We start from the raw sequence: 15843 nt of genomic DNA, 5'->3' as shown, positions 1-15843 counted from the left end.
CTGACAATCCAAGGGCTAAAATAGAAACTGACAATCCAAGGGCTATAAAATAGAAAAAAACCGACAACAATTCACAAAACACAACATGGAAAACTAAAGACTGGGCAACACTCACCTACGAAGGAGGATTATCTCACGTGCTCCAGAAGGGAAAGCAAACCCCAATTCTAAGTCAATTTTGTAAGGTCACAATCAGGGAAAAGGGAATGGGATTGTAGTTTGACAGTATTTCATACCCATCCTTATCTGTTAAACAGATACTCCATAATGATCAACCAACTCCTGATGGCATCAAAATGTAGAATTGAGATGGATGCAAATCAGAACTTAATGACTAGTTCTTGATAACTTTGTGTAAAACTTACTGTCATCAAGTTAAATGTCAGATGCTGTGGAAATTAGGAGGCAGAGATACCAGATTTTGTGAAGAGCAATGAATGATAATGATGTTGACATAGAAAAAAGATAATCTCTATGAAAGTAACATGTTTTATCCTGTATGTACAGTGACTACTACATATATTTCATGTATTTTTAATGTTTTCGTTGTTTTGTACTAAGTAGTGACATCTGATGTTAAATGTTATAGAGAAAACATAACTTTATTTTGTAAATCAATTGATATGAATTGTTACATTGTTATCTTTGAAATCTGGAATATGATATATTATTGACACAAAGTAGAAAGTTTTACAAATTTACTATTTGTAATATTGATAGCCAATACTGATAAATGGAACTCTTAAATTTCAAAGTGATTGATATTTTAATGTCACATTTGATGTTTTTAAATTCATTGATTCTATGCGTTGAATATGTTGAGTTATCAATGTTTGAAAAGTAAATGTTGAATTATCAATAGAAATATTATTGCATTTTGTCAAGGGGATACTGCAGGTTTTATCTGCATTTGTTACTTGATCTTTTTTCAAAATTTCCCCCAAAAAATTAAGAATGGGCTTGTATTGTCTTTTTCCTGTAACTAAGGAACACTTCAGTCTCCTTGGGGCCTCTGTATTAATGATTTCATGTCCTATACTTACTTATGTAAGGTATTCATGAGGGATTTATGATTTACTAGGAATTTGATCCCAGTTGACCATATCTTGTGTACATTATTGCTCCTAGTGATGTTATTTGAGGAAAATCAAGCTGGTGATCGAATTCTTATCAGTGATTTGATAGCAGATATTTCCTATATAGAATTAGCAATTACAGCTTAATAGTTTATATATATACATCAATATATCATACTGATCAAGTCAATATTGGCTACTGTAACTATTTATGCTATCTGACAATTCAATCATTTGATGATAGTTGGAGGCTATTGTCTTTCTTATGTGTAATTTTATTTGTCAGGGTAGATTTTTGATACCATTATCACCATTATTGACAATTTGGTTCTTATATTGTAACTTTTTAACTTGATAGATGGTAAATAAAATTTCGACTTTAAAAAAAACATTTTATCATTGTGGAACCTTTTTATAAAATGAGCATGTGATAAACAATAAATAAAGTTCATATATTGATTTAGCAATAGATAGATAGATAAAAGGATTCAATTACTTTCATATGTTAACACAGGGAGATTCTATCTCTAGGTTTCTGTAGGTTCTGCTGAATACAGAATAAACATTTTAGAGGAAGATAGATCTCCATGATATGTACCAAACATTCTATACTTTACAAAGTGATTTTAAGTTTCAGTGTAAAAGTAAAGATAAGACTCAACTAGTTTTTGGTTTGCCATTGTCATTCAGATATTTTTTCCCACTATGATGCCAAGGCTCAGAAACTTTTGTCAAGATGTTAAGATTCTGTACTTTTGTCAAGATGTTAAGATTCTGTACTTTTGTCAAGATGTTAAGATTCTTTTTGCCATGTTTTCTCTTGAAGCTATATAACAGTTATCTGTTGCTAGTTTGTCAACAATGCTGGTGTTCAGTTATCTGTTGCTAGTTTGTCAACAATGCTGGTGTTCAGTTATCTGTTGCTAGTTTGTCAACAATGCTGGTGTTCAGTTATATTTTGCCAAATTGTTTAGTGTCGTGATGTCAGTATCTATCGTTAAGTCATATATTGTGAGAGTTATCTTTTCCAATTCTCATGATGCCAATATTGATATATTTTTCTCATGATACCCAATGGTTAAATTAATTTTTTCCTGTTTTGTGTGAATGCACAGGTTCAGTCACTTTTTGCTCTTGTCATAATGCCCAAAATTATTTATCTTTTGCTGTTTTGTCATATAAATAAAATGTCAGGCTGAGAAACTTATTTGTGAGTCCTAAACCATTTCTCTGACCTAAAACGGGACCTGAGTAGTGTTACATATATATAAGGCATAGTAACCAACATTTAGTCAGTTGGAAATGGCTTAAATCATCAGATGGGTATGAAGCAACAACAAAAAGCTGAAAAAAATTGTGAAACGACAATAGACACAGATAAGTGGATGAATTATATTACAATATTTATCAACTCAAGATGATTTAAAAAATTAAAATAAGAGGCTCTTATTTAAAATTAAGCATATCAAAATTGTAACATTGAATGTTTTAAGAATTGATAAAAACTAATGGCAGAGGGGAAAAGTCATAGATAGATATAAGAAGATGTGGTATGAGTGCCAATGACACAACTCTCCCTCCAAGTCACAATTTTTTAAAGAAAAACCATTACAGGTCATAGTACAGTCTACAACACGAGCCTTGGCTCACACCGAAGTGTAAGCTTTAAAAGGCCCCAAAAATTACAAGTGTAAAATCATTCAAACTGGAAAATCAACGGTCTAATCTATATAAAAAAATGAAAATCTGTTTCATGAATGATGTAATGCAAAAAGAATCATAAGAATGTTATTTTGAATTGTATTTAATAAATCAATGTGTGGTGGATAACAAATTTATCCAACTGGTCAAAACTGGTTTAATTTGCTAAGAATGAATAAAACCTGTTACAGGGAAGAAACTATTTGAGCTATGTATATATTTTTATTCTTTATTTCAGTCAATTGCTTTTGAATAAGAATTTTGGTATGTTGGCTCAGGAACAATACAGATTATAAACCAGTGTAATTTTTTATGGCGGATGTTGTATATAGATGTCATACTAGCAAGATGTTTAAATATTTTGTTTGTTTTCTTCCAGCTTCATGATGGTACTCATATGTTTGATATTTAGTGTACTGTCCACCATTGACCAGTATGAAGAGTTCGCCAATGAAACTTTGTTTTACATGGTAAGTCAAATTTCAGGGGTTAGAAGGATTATGTTGAATAGATAGAGATACACCACATAGTCAAATGCAATGCTAAATGTGTCTCATATTGATACATGAAAAAGGAAACATTCAGGAGTCAGTTTCACAAAAATAATTGAGACTAAGATTGTTAGTAAGTCATGAACAACTCCGTATACTTACAATCAATCTTAGTCGTAAGTTTTTTTGTGAAATCGACTCCAGAACAAAAAAAGTTGCAACATTTCTATTTGCATTATTTCTTTCTATTAGATAATATTTGCGAAAAACGTTACAAAGAGTATAACTGTATTATTTTGTTTTTAAAAAATAAATGACATCCATCGCATGTTCATGGCGATTCTGTAGTTGAGATACTTATCCAAGATTCAGTACAGTGTAATTCTGTGATATAAGTAGAGGTGAGAGTGGTTCCATTAAAAAGTAAAATCTTAAATCATATCTATGCTTATTGAATCTTTTGTTTATTCAGACCTTTTATATAAAGCACTTAAAAGGCAAAAACAAGAAATGTGATAAAAAGGATAACAAAAGAATTTATAATGATTTTTACAATAACATGAAAATCTTAAAACATCTTGGATGCATTTTTAATAATAGTTAAGTAGTTATAAGGCCTGATTCAAACTAAACAATTCTTAATACTATAGATTGTCTTAATGAGACCTGACCTAAATAGAGACAACATTGTACAAAAAAGTACATGTTGTTTTGTTGCTTCTTCATATATAACTTCATGTATTACAGATCATAATGCAAAATTGTAATAGTTTGATACATGAAGTAAAAGCTATTGAAAGACACAGCAGACAAACCTGAAAAATAGATAGATATGTATATGAAAATTATCTGAGAGAATAATACTTTAAAACCTCTTTCAGAAGGAAATGTTTAAATACGAGAATTTCCTTGCATGCAGATACAATTTTGCATTGATCCAAATGCTGGATAAGAATATAGTTGAATTGATATTACATCACCATTTTATTGGATTTTAACCGTTTAAGAGTTTTACCAAAGCAAATATGTTTTTCTACTTTTGTTAACACATTTGAAAACTCATTTAAACTCTGCATTTTTTTACATTATTAACAGTTCAATAATAGATTGAAGCTAGCCAGTATTTACATCAGAAACCTGCTCAGACATCAACAATTAAATCCTTACATATGGATGAAAGTGAATGCTTAGCACTTGAACAATTCGATCAGCACATCGGTTTTGAATAGCAATATGCACTCTAAGAAGTTTTCGTCTCAATGACATTTATAAAGCTTCATACTATGAAGTGTTGATGTTGCTGTCTCACAGCAGATTTTAATAAAAATGAAGTATTGAAAATTGTCTCCAACTGGAGCTTGTATAATCAAAAGAAATGAAGCTTTCTTCTTTAAAAAAATTAAGAAAATGTGGTACGATTGTCAATGAGACATCTCTCTATCAATTACCAAATGATAGAGAAATTAGCAAGTATAGGTCACTGTAGTCTATACAGCATTCCAAAAAAAAGCAAACCCCATAGGCAGCTATAGTAGGCCCCAAAATGACAATGTCAAACAATCCTAAAAAAAAATCTAATGGCCAGAATGTGATGTTAAAAGCAATTAACGAAAAAAAACAAATATGATATGCAGCAACCACTGACAACTCCTGCACAATATTTTTTTTCTCTCTTTTCAGGAAATAGTATTAGTATTATTTTTTGGTTTAGAGTATGTTATCAGACTATGGTCTGCTGGGTGTCGCAGTAAATATCAGAGTGTCCGTGGAAGATTATTATTTGCCAGAAAACCCATTTCTGTGATAGGTGAGTTTATGAAATTGTTGAAAACAAGAAGTTCTTTAAACCTTGTAAAATTAAAAAGTCGCATATTTGTCAGGAGTGATGACAATTAAAACAGTCAAAGATAACCAAGTTTATTTTAATGAAGTGCATGCAAAAAACAAATAAAGAATGGGTCAACCTTTCTGCATGGCTCAAAAAACTTTTTAAAGAAGAATAGCCAATTTCAGTTTCTTTTTGTCAGTTGTAATTTGTGATTGAACTCATTTTCATGGTTCAGAAATTGCCAAAAAAACTAGAGTTTATTTTTATTTTTATTATTCTTTTTAATTTCATACTTAGGAGAAATCAAATTACTACATTTGGTATATGGGTCTAGGGATTCTGACAATGTCTACATGACTGTCAAACAGATTTCACTTCACATCTGTCCTTGTTTCATTGTACTCTTATTCTTTTAAACATAAAACAGTTGTCCTTTCTTTTTACAAATCCTGTTGCTAATGAGAGCAGATTTTGGTTTATAAGTGTATGATGGTGAATAAAAGATGGATTTGTTGTCCATTTGTTTGATGTGTTTGAGCTTTTAATTTTGCAATTTGATTTGGGACTTTCTGTTTTGAATTTCCCTCAGAGTTCCGTATTTTTGAGATTTAATTTTTTAATGTTTTGATTTGGTTAACTTACTTTTTTTAGAAACGAGAGTTCTTCAGTCATAAAGATAGGTCAGATTTTGTTGTCCAGACATATCTTGTTTAGAAAACGTTGAAATATTTATTTCAGACATTGTATAACACCATACTTTTACAATCTTCTGTGTTATCATCATGATTATAGAATAAAATAATGCTGTACAGCAATTGCATTGTGAATCGGATTGAAAATTTATCCATCTTTAATATCTTCCCTTTGGCTATGAAAGACATAGATTTTATTGAGAGTCCTTATGTTATGTATCAATGTCATTCTGAACTCCTCATTACTTTTCCCTGTATTATATGTCACATTAACAAATAAGGTCAGGTTGAATTGAGATAAAATATTACGTCTGGGACCGCTTGTACTTCACTTTCGGACTGCTTTAGGTGAAATGTATCAAACATTCATTTCATCATGGAGTAACAACCTCATTTTCAATACATTGACTCCATGATCTGTATTAAACATGCATTGATAATTAAATTGTAATGCAGATTGCAATTGTCTTAACAAACATATGAGAAAGGGATATGTATCAATGTATATTGTTGATTTTCATGCAATAATTATCCCAATACGGGAATTACATAATGCCATTTTCTTACTGCAAGATTTAAAAGGTCTCTTTGGTACAATTATACCATTGAAAAGTTCTAGGTTTTGCTTCCGTGTTGAAGAATTCACCTTGACTTATTAGTTGTTCTTTTAGTAGATAACATCCCTCATCCTCCTGATTATGCATGAACTATTTGCCACTGGACATTAAGCAACCCATAATAAAGTAGATCACAGGTGTAAAATATGCTTTGATGGGTAACTGTCTCATTTGTAAACATATCTGTTTGTTTCTATATTAGATATCTTCTTTGAAATTTCTTCATCTTTTCCAGTTAAATGAAATGTTCTTTAGGCATTCTTAAATTTCCATTTGATATCTCATTGACAATGTTATATACAGCAAGCCAGTTGTTACAGAATTAGATTGGTATTTCATTTCAATTAGAATGGAAGATTCTTCGATGTTCATTAACCTGCATTCTAAATGCATTGATGAATTTTGGACATGTTAAAATTTGACATGGTGAAAATCCTTTAATGATACATCATTTTAAAAAACTGATTAATTTTGGACAATAGCAAAAAATTTAATGGCGGCTTTTATAACTCATATAAGTCAGGAAGGGTAGGTAACTCATGTTCAATACTTGTGACGTATTATAATTGGATACTTGGCATATCCTTGGAACTGGTTCATTGAATTAATTTATTTTTTAAAAAGTTCATTTCCCATATTATCGAAGTTTTAATCTGGAATAAACCTAAAATTTAAATCATCAAGTGCTCTTGGTAATATTTTTACTTTCAAAAGTTTTTTTTGAATTCAACCTTGTTACTACAATGTTATTTTGTCTATAGTACATGTAATGACAAATATATTATAAATTAAAGGTCAAGAAGTCATTTAAGGAGGCTCGCGGGTATAAGATTTTCAGAAAAAAATTAAACATTAATTTTTCATTACAAATTTTATTGATTACCTTAAGTAGCTGTTACTTTATCATATGGTACAAAAATCATTCCAAAAACTCAATTCGTGTTGGCCCCAGCGGACTTTTAAAATGTAGATGTCATTGAAAAAGCTTCAAATTATCTCCCTTTGGTGCAAAAATACCATTTTTTTGCATAAAAAATGAAATATCTTTTTTAACTCATCGGTGACCTATATTTTTTATTGTTGTTTTCGAATAAGCTGTACATAGACTAAATAATTGTAAAATTTTAGCGATTTCTGTAATTTAGTTCTTTTTTTATTTCGATATTGCCGCTATTTCTCCTATTAGTTCAACAGAAAAAAAGGACATCAATAAAAATGTATGCTCCTTTCGAAGGCAGATTGTGAGCGTAAATGAACGGTGACCCCATTTTTTTATTTCATTTTTCTATCAAGTATAAGATAAAGTTCATTTATAGAAAAATATAGAGAAATCCTATATTAAATAAAAAATTTCATTTAGACCCGCGAGCCCCCTTAATACAGGAATTTCTTCGTACATACCAATCAAGAAAGAGCAACCTTAAAAAGTATTGTCAATGGATTTTCCTTATTTTTTGGTGAAAATTTTTTTTAAGAGCTTAAAATTCTCAAAATTTTATTTTTCAAATTTAAATTTTTGAAATAATTTTTTTGTTTCAGTACAATGTACCAAATTTTCAACCAAATTATACTGTTAATTTTCTTTCCGAAATTTGTACTGCTGAACTTTAATAGACTTTAAATTATTTATTGTTTTGAAAACACAAAATTGATTAGTTTTAATATTAATAGAGTCACTAAATAAACAAGCATAAAACATCAGGTTCAGAATAACACTTCATAGGAGTTCAACCTTAACTATTTGTAGTTGGTTAATCTACAGTGCACATCACTTCTTATATGGGTATAAAGGAAAAAGAATTGAAACAAAAAAACAGATTTGACCAATTTCATAAACTGCAGCATCAGTAAAGAATTTCTTTATTTTGCTCTATTTCCAAGTCATATTAATGATACATGTAGAGTGGGGTGCTCATTTTCGCCATATCTTTCCATGTTTTCTACAGTTTTTGTTCAGGTCTATATGTTTTTGAAGTATACTGATATTTCTATATGAAGATTACTTCAAATGCAAAGTATTCTTAAGCTTGAAAACATGTTTGTTTGAAAATAATCACCTGTAAAGTTAGTTTAAAGGGTGTTTGAAATTTCCTGATGTTTTGTCAATGGGGGACACATATTCGCCCTTTTTATACATCTATTTAAACCCAAATAACTGCAGCATTAAACAATATTTTTCCAATCAATTTCATTATAGATGAATAGCAGACATTTTTCAAAGGTGTATATAACTGACATTTAGGGCAATCATTCAAAGAATTACCAAGAAATACTTCTTTGAAATCGTGTTTTTCATTCAGGAAATGGGCCGAAAATCGTTGTCCGTTTCTTGGTCCTTTTCGGTAAGTGCTGCAACTTTGTCGTAGTTTAAAAATAATCATATTTGTTATAATAATTTACCGGCGTATTCCTTCCATTTCAGCCATCCTTTAAAGTTTTTACACCTCAAAATCATAGAACGGCGAATTTGTTTCCCCGGCGAATATGTGCTCCCCACTCTAGCTATCTTGTAGAGGGGCATTTTATTTAAGCCTGTTTGTTTTTCCCATATCAAGTTACAGCTTTTGGCAAGTTAACTTTGAAGTTGTGGTGAATTGCATGGGGAACTTGGTACACATGATTGTGGGGGACATGGAAATAGTGGGCTTACGTTTGTGTGTCCTGTCTTGTAAGCACTCTCACAGGTACAATTCTTGCCAAGTTTTCTTAAAACTTTATACTCTTTTTAGTTAATAACAGCAATATCTATACCAGGACAAGTTCTAAAATGGTGGATGATCAACCTTTTTTAAAGAGTCATTCCCCTTAGAAATATCAACTTTACCTAATTTATCCCTCTGTATGTCAAAACAAATGGTTTCCAGTAGTCGATTTCACAAAAAAAAACTTATGCCCTAAGATTGATTGTAAGTAAACTGAATTTTTCATGACTTACTACCAATCTTAATCGTAAGTGTTTTTGTGAAACCAACTCTAGCAGCTAACTTTAGTATCACTTGCTTAATTGGAATTAAATGTATACAGATGGAAGGAGAAGCCTATTGATTTGAAGGTCAAGGTCATTATCAAAAATTGTAGAAACAAAATGAAGAAATGGAATTTTAAATGTTTTCTTGACTAGAGTTTCCTTGATAATAAAATGGAACTTCTACAAGTGGTGAAGTTAGGGAAAGTGAAGAATCTGACTGATATTAGGGTTAGTAGGTTGTTGTTACTAAAATTGGCAATTGCGTATTTGTCAAAAATGCAAAAATGAATAAGCCGTTGCTTTACTTGGCAGTTTTTTTTGTGTGAAAAAGTTAAGAATTTCACAACTGCAGCTGAGAGAAATTTGATAACAGTGCCAGTGAAATATCAATATAAGAAATGTGATTATGTCAAGGAATCCCAAATCACTGTACAATATTATAATTTGATTTTTAAGAAAATCCTATTACTAGATTTTATGACGTCAAATGGTTAACACACTTAGTCCGAATTATTGTTCAGATGAGTAAGTGAATTAAGGAGAGAAATGGTCAAGTTAAAAGGGAATAAATATAATACCCTTAGGATAACAGATTACTGTTAGCTCTTACTGTTTCGTGAATTAGCTTAATGATTGAATAATGATTACTATAAGTGTTTGATTTATACAGATAATTACATTTGTCAATGGTATTTGTTTTAATCAGATTAAAGTTCCAGCCAGTGGAACCTGCATAGTTGTAGCTAATTTGCTGTTTCTGTCTTTAGAGAGGAAGACAATGAGATGAAGCGGGTTTTAATGATTGCTTGTGTAAATTTTTGATGAGCTTTAGTTTAATTAATCTGAACTTTACAGCTAAATGCATTTTCAAAGTGTTTAATTATGTCAGTGTTTTTACCACAGGCTCTTTAACATGTTATTCTTAATTTTACTCTTGGAAAAGCTGTACTTGTACAATGTTTAAGTTATTAACAAAAGCATTTGGTGATCCAAAAGATTACAAGGCATAATCAAGCAGTCTCTTCTTTATTTTGCTAGAAGTCAGCTAATAACAAATTAATTAGATTATCCTATACTATCTGTTCATGTGAAAAAATATTTGCGCTGTTTACCAATAAATGCTGGAAATCTTTTTCCTCTATTATCATTAGCTATTATGTAAATATCAATACTGTTTGAATCTTAGCTGCATTCCTTAAAGCAAGCTGTTAAAATTTTACAACTTTTTGTATAGCAGCATACAGAGGCTATTTTACTTTAGGTTTTCTACTTTCCTATTTTCTACTTAAGATTTTTTTATTTTTTTTTGTAATTGAAAGATTGCAAAGCCTATTCTTGCACTCAGATATATTGCCTAAAGTGAACTAGCAACAAATTAATACGATTATCCTTATTTGAAAATTTGAAAATGCATTTTAGCTCTAAAGTATAAGTATAATACTAGCATAATACTCTAACTAAATTTATAAAATACAATATTAAGTCTAGTTTATATATGAGTAGTAGATGTCCTAGTTTCTACAAGATTCTATTTAAATCTGATATTCCAAGAAGTTCATCATAATCCCTGTAGACATTAAACATCAACATCAGACAATTTATGACAGTTACAAGATTGCATCTTGGTGGTTATACCAACAAATTATACACTAATTATTGGTTTCTGGACAGCATTTATCTAATTTGTGTCTGGTATTAGTTTAAAGTGTTTGGTATTCATCTTTGGGTAATTCTATTAGTCGTTATTAGAGTTGTCTTTTGGGTGTTAAAGGATGAAATATTAACTGGAGTTGTACAGTTTTCCTTGATTCAAATTGACAGGGGAATATTCAAATGTACTTTCTTTGTCAAATTATATAGTTTAACCTCTAGGGTCTGAAAGAATTAAATCGTTAGTTTTGTTGGTTTTTTTTAGTTCCTTTTATTTTGCTTCAAGTGAATTCACTATAACTCCTATTGAAATTCTAAACAAAGAAAAAATCTCCAATAAATATGTTCTAACTTTGAGAATGTAGAAATACCAGTATGAAATGGAATAGTTATAGTCCTAAATATTTTGACACAGGAAGGTAGAGTGGTGAACATTTTTAACTCAGAAGAAATGGAGTTGCTTCCCACATTAGTGCAGAGACATTTATTGTCAAAATGTGCATCTTGTGCAGAAAGTTTGATGCTGTTAACGTTAATACAGTATTTTCGTACTTAAATTCCATTTTACAGTGCATCAATAAGGACATATTACTTCAATATGTTTATTGTCTATCTCATCAATAGAGCTTGTCACTTCTTTACACAACGTAAGTCTACATAAACTGTAATCTGATCTTCTACTTATTATAGTAAATCACAGGATTATGACAAGGAGATTTAGATTTATTTTGGGTACAGCCCTATTTTATTTTATTTTATAGCACTGACTATCTTCATGGCATGCATATGTGATGTTATAGGTTTGTGAGCTTTTCTCATCACTTGGCATCCGGCGTCTGTAAACTTTTACAAAAATCTTCTCCTCTGAAACTTATGACTAGGCCAAATTTAACCAACTTGGCCACAATCATCCACATGGGTATCTTTTTTAAAAAATGTGTTCGATGACCCGGCCATCCAACCAAGATGGCCACCATGGTTAAAAATAGAACATAGGGATAAAATGTAGCTTTTGGCTAATATCTCTGGAACCAAAGCATTTAGAGCAAATCTGACGGTGTAAAATTGTTTATCAGGTCAAGATCTATCTGCCCTGAAATTTTCAGACAAATTGGACAACCCATTGTTGGGTTGCTGCCCTCGAATTAGTAATTTTAAGGAAATTTTGCAGTTTTTGGTTATCTTGAATATTATTATAGATAGAGATAAACTGTAAACAACAATAATGTTCAGCAAAGTAAGATCTACAAAAAAGTCACCATGACCAAAATTGTCAGTTGACTTATTAAGGAGTTATTGCCCTTTGTAGTTTATTTTTAACCATTTTTCTAAAATTTTAGTAATCTTGTAAAAAATATTCTTCTATGAAACTACTTAGACAAATTTAACTAACTTGGCAACCATCATCTTAGGGTATGATTGTAGTTTCAATTATGCGTTCAATGACCTCGTCCACGAACGAAGATGACCGACATGGCTAAATTGTACATAGGGATAAAATGCAATTTTTTGCTAATATTTCTGAATTCAAAGCTTTTAGAGCAAATTTCATCCATTTAAATATGTTCATTAAGTCAAGATCTAACTGCCCTGAAATTTTCAGACAAATCGGGAAACCTGTTGTTGGGTTCCTGCCCCTGAATTTGTAATTTTAAGAAAATTTTGCAGGTTTTGGTTATTATCTTCAATATTATCTTACATAAAGATAAACTGTAAACAACAATTATGCATAGCAAAGTAAGATCTACAAATAATCCAACTTGACCAAAACAGTCAATTGACCCCTTAAGGAGTTATTGCTCTTTAGAGTAAATTTTAAACAATTCTCGTAAACTTTCACAAAATATTTTCCTTTGAAACTACTGGGCCAAGTTCATTATTGATAGAGAAAATTGTAGACAGCAAGAATGTTCAGTAAAGGAAGATTGACAAACACAGAAGCTAACAAAACCTTTAAATAGACTTATTAAGAAGGGATATAGTTACCATACTGTTGTCAGGTCTTTAAAGATTGCATATTTTGGCGTTAATATTGATTCACTTATAGGGTCTTTGCATCGGAACTAAACACATTCATTATTAATAAACCAGTTGTTGGCATGACACGGGTTATGTTCTTCTCATATATGTTATGATGGTATGATACTAAACCCCTCACAGGGAGGATTGTGCCTGATATTCATATGATGAAGACATAATTTTTCAATCAGTTTAATTGAAGTCCGGAGCTGGCATGTCAGTTAACTGCTAGTAGTCTGATGTTATTTATGAATTATTGTCATTTTGTTTATTTTCTTTGGTTACATCTTCTGACATCAGACTCGGACTTCTCTTGAACTGAATTTTAATGTCCGTATTGTTATGCGTTTGTAGTATATATTTGTTTAGGGGCCAGCTGAAGGACGCCTCCAGGTGCGAGAATTTCTTGTTGCATTGAAGACCTGTTGCTGACCTTTTGCTGTTGTCTGCTCTATGGTCAGGTTGTTGTTTCTTTGGCACATTCCCCATTTCCACTCTCAATTTTACATCATAATCACTAAAACATAATTTTCTCATGAATTCTATTCTCATCTATTATGTGTGTCCTTTGTTTAGTATGATCATAGACCAAGGTGAGCGACACAGGCTCTTTAGAGCCTCTAGTTTTAGTCTTTATAGATTGCAAAAAATCTAAATCCTACAACTCATACACTTGAAGTAATTTTGCAGATTTTAATTTTTGTAATCTATTTTCACCTTGAAATGTTTATTTTATGGTAATTTTGATTGCTATTGCTTAAGAGATCTGTAACTGTCTGTGCTCATGTAAATAAACATGGCTCTGAGAGAGTATAAAACTATACATAAATGTAAATAAGATCTGCATGGTTGTATATTTTTATTGCTAGACAAGTTTTTGTAGTGATATTTTAACAGATTTTTTATTGTCAGAGAGAAGGCATTATATATAATGATCTTGAGGGAAACTGAATGTATTTCAGTGACTCTTAACATTATAAGTCTTATACATGATTTTAGAGCATTTATAGCTGATAAATGCAGTATAGGTTTTTCTCATTGTTAAAGGCTGTAGGGTGACCTATAGTTGTAACATGTCATTCAGTCTCTGGTGGAGAAATGTCTCATTGGCAACAATAACACATCTTCTTATTTTTTTTTATTTTTTTTTATCTGTATTTGTTTTAAAAAATTGTGTAGGGAAGAGAAAGATTCCATATTGTCCCATTGATATCTTCTCCTTTTGTGAGAATGAGAATTTGAGTCAAATCGGTGAACATGAATTTGGCAGTTAGTGCCACACAAAAGGGATGATTTCAACTTGACCATTATAAATTGATAGTTCAGTAGCTTGCTTGGATGCTGCCCAGGAATATCAAATCAACTGAGAGGAAGATACATGTATTGATATAAGAAGATGTGGGGTTTTTTTCCTCATGTATTTTGTAATGTACAAATGACATTTGTTTGTGGTTTATCAAATGTAAAGGTACACAGATTAGATGAGTTTTAATGATGTATTAGATGCCACAGACTGAAGTCATGAGGGTCTAATAAAGAAACAAACTTGTACAAATGTATACATTTTGGAAAAAGAAAATAGTGTCATTATTTCTTCTGATACATTTATTTAATATTTTAAAAGTCACAAGTTAATAACAATGTACTTATATATAATTACAGATTTATTGGTTGTGGTAGCCTCTATAGTGGTGTTAGCAGTAGGATCAAATGGACAAGTGTTTGCTACATCAGCCATTAGGTATGTAACAAAAACTGTTTATATTCTGTGCTCAAAAGGCTGAGTATCTTTAAGTTCCCAGTTTCAAAGGAGGGAGATATACCACCCATCTGTCTCACATGTTTTTCACCAAGAGCATTAGTTTAAGCTTGGCTGCTTCTTGATATGTATGGCAGCAAGCTTCCACTGGTTTAGCTATACTGTGTGACACATTCACTATGGCAGCAAGCTTCCACTGGTTTAGCTATACTGTGTGACACATTCACTATGGCAGCAAGCTTCCACTGGTTTAGCTATACTGTGTGACACATTCACTATGGCAGCAAGCTTCCACTGGTTTAGCTATACTGTGTGACACATTCATTATGGCAGCAAGCTTCCACTGGTTTAGCTATACTGTGTGACACATTCACTATGGCAGCAAGCTTCCACTGGTTTAGCTATACTGTGTGACACATTCACTATGGCAGCAAGCTTCCACTGGTTTAGCTATACTGTGTGACACATTCACTATGGCAGCAAGCTTCCACTGGTTTAGCTATACTGTGTGACACATTCACTATGGCAGCAAGCTTCCACTGGTTTACCTATACTGTGTGACACATTCACAGTTTCTTTCATATCTACCTCCTGTTTGCCAAAACTAAGAGTATAATAGAAGGAAAGCAATAGCTCATGGTACATTAATTTGTTCTTCTCAATCCCAAACTAACCCCTCTATTCCTGGTCTAGATAAAAAAAAAATCTGCAGGCACTCTGCAAATCTGTTTTTCCATGTCAAAATGAAAATCATTATAGTTGCTTGTACCATTAATTATACATCTATGCTTGTACATAAGCATGTCTAGCATATAGTCCTTTGTAACTAACAAATAATCTACAAATTACCTTCAGATCACCTTAAGTTTGGTTTTGTTTCAAAGCATACTTGGATCTAATCGTTTGCTTCAAAGCCAATATTCTTTTACCACAGTTATTGTGATTTTGAAATTTATCTAATTAAAAATACGTTAGGAGAAAGACATATTGTTTTATGACCTCTTTTTATGCCCCACCTTTGATAGTAGAGGGGCATTATTTT

General features: G+C 31.2%; 1 protein-coding gene across 2 annotated transcripts in view; it reads left to right on the top strand.

Moving 5' to 3' along the window:
- The window catches only part of LOC139493536 (potassium voltage-gated channel subfamily KQT member 1-like), a 99183-nt gene that overhangs the window by 57745 nt on the left and 25595 nt on the right, over positions 1-15843 (top strand). For both annotated transcript variants that reach the window (XM_071282026.1, XM_071282027.1), the window contains 3 exons: positions 3157-3247; positions 4949-5075; positions 14705-14783. In XM_071282026.1, the coding sequence (XP_071138127.1) occupies positions 3157-3247; positions 4949-5075; positions 14705-14783 (297 nt within the window). The remainder of the gene's footprint in view (positions 1-3156; positions 3248-4948; positions 5076-14704; positions 14784-15843) is intronic.

Source organism: Mytilus edulis, chromosome 10 (genome assembly GCF_963676685.1).
Source record: "Mytilus edulis chromosome 10, xbMytEdul2.2, whole genome shotgun sequence".
NCBI lineage: Eukaryota > Metazoa > Mollusca > Bivalvia > Mytilida > Mytilidae > Mytilus > Mytilus edulis.
This window is presented reverse-complemented; position numbering and strand designations above follow the sequence as displayed.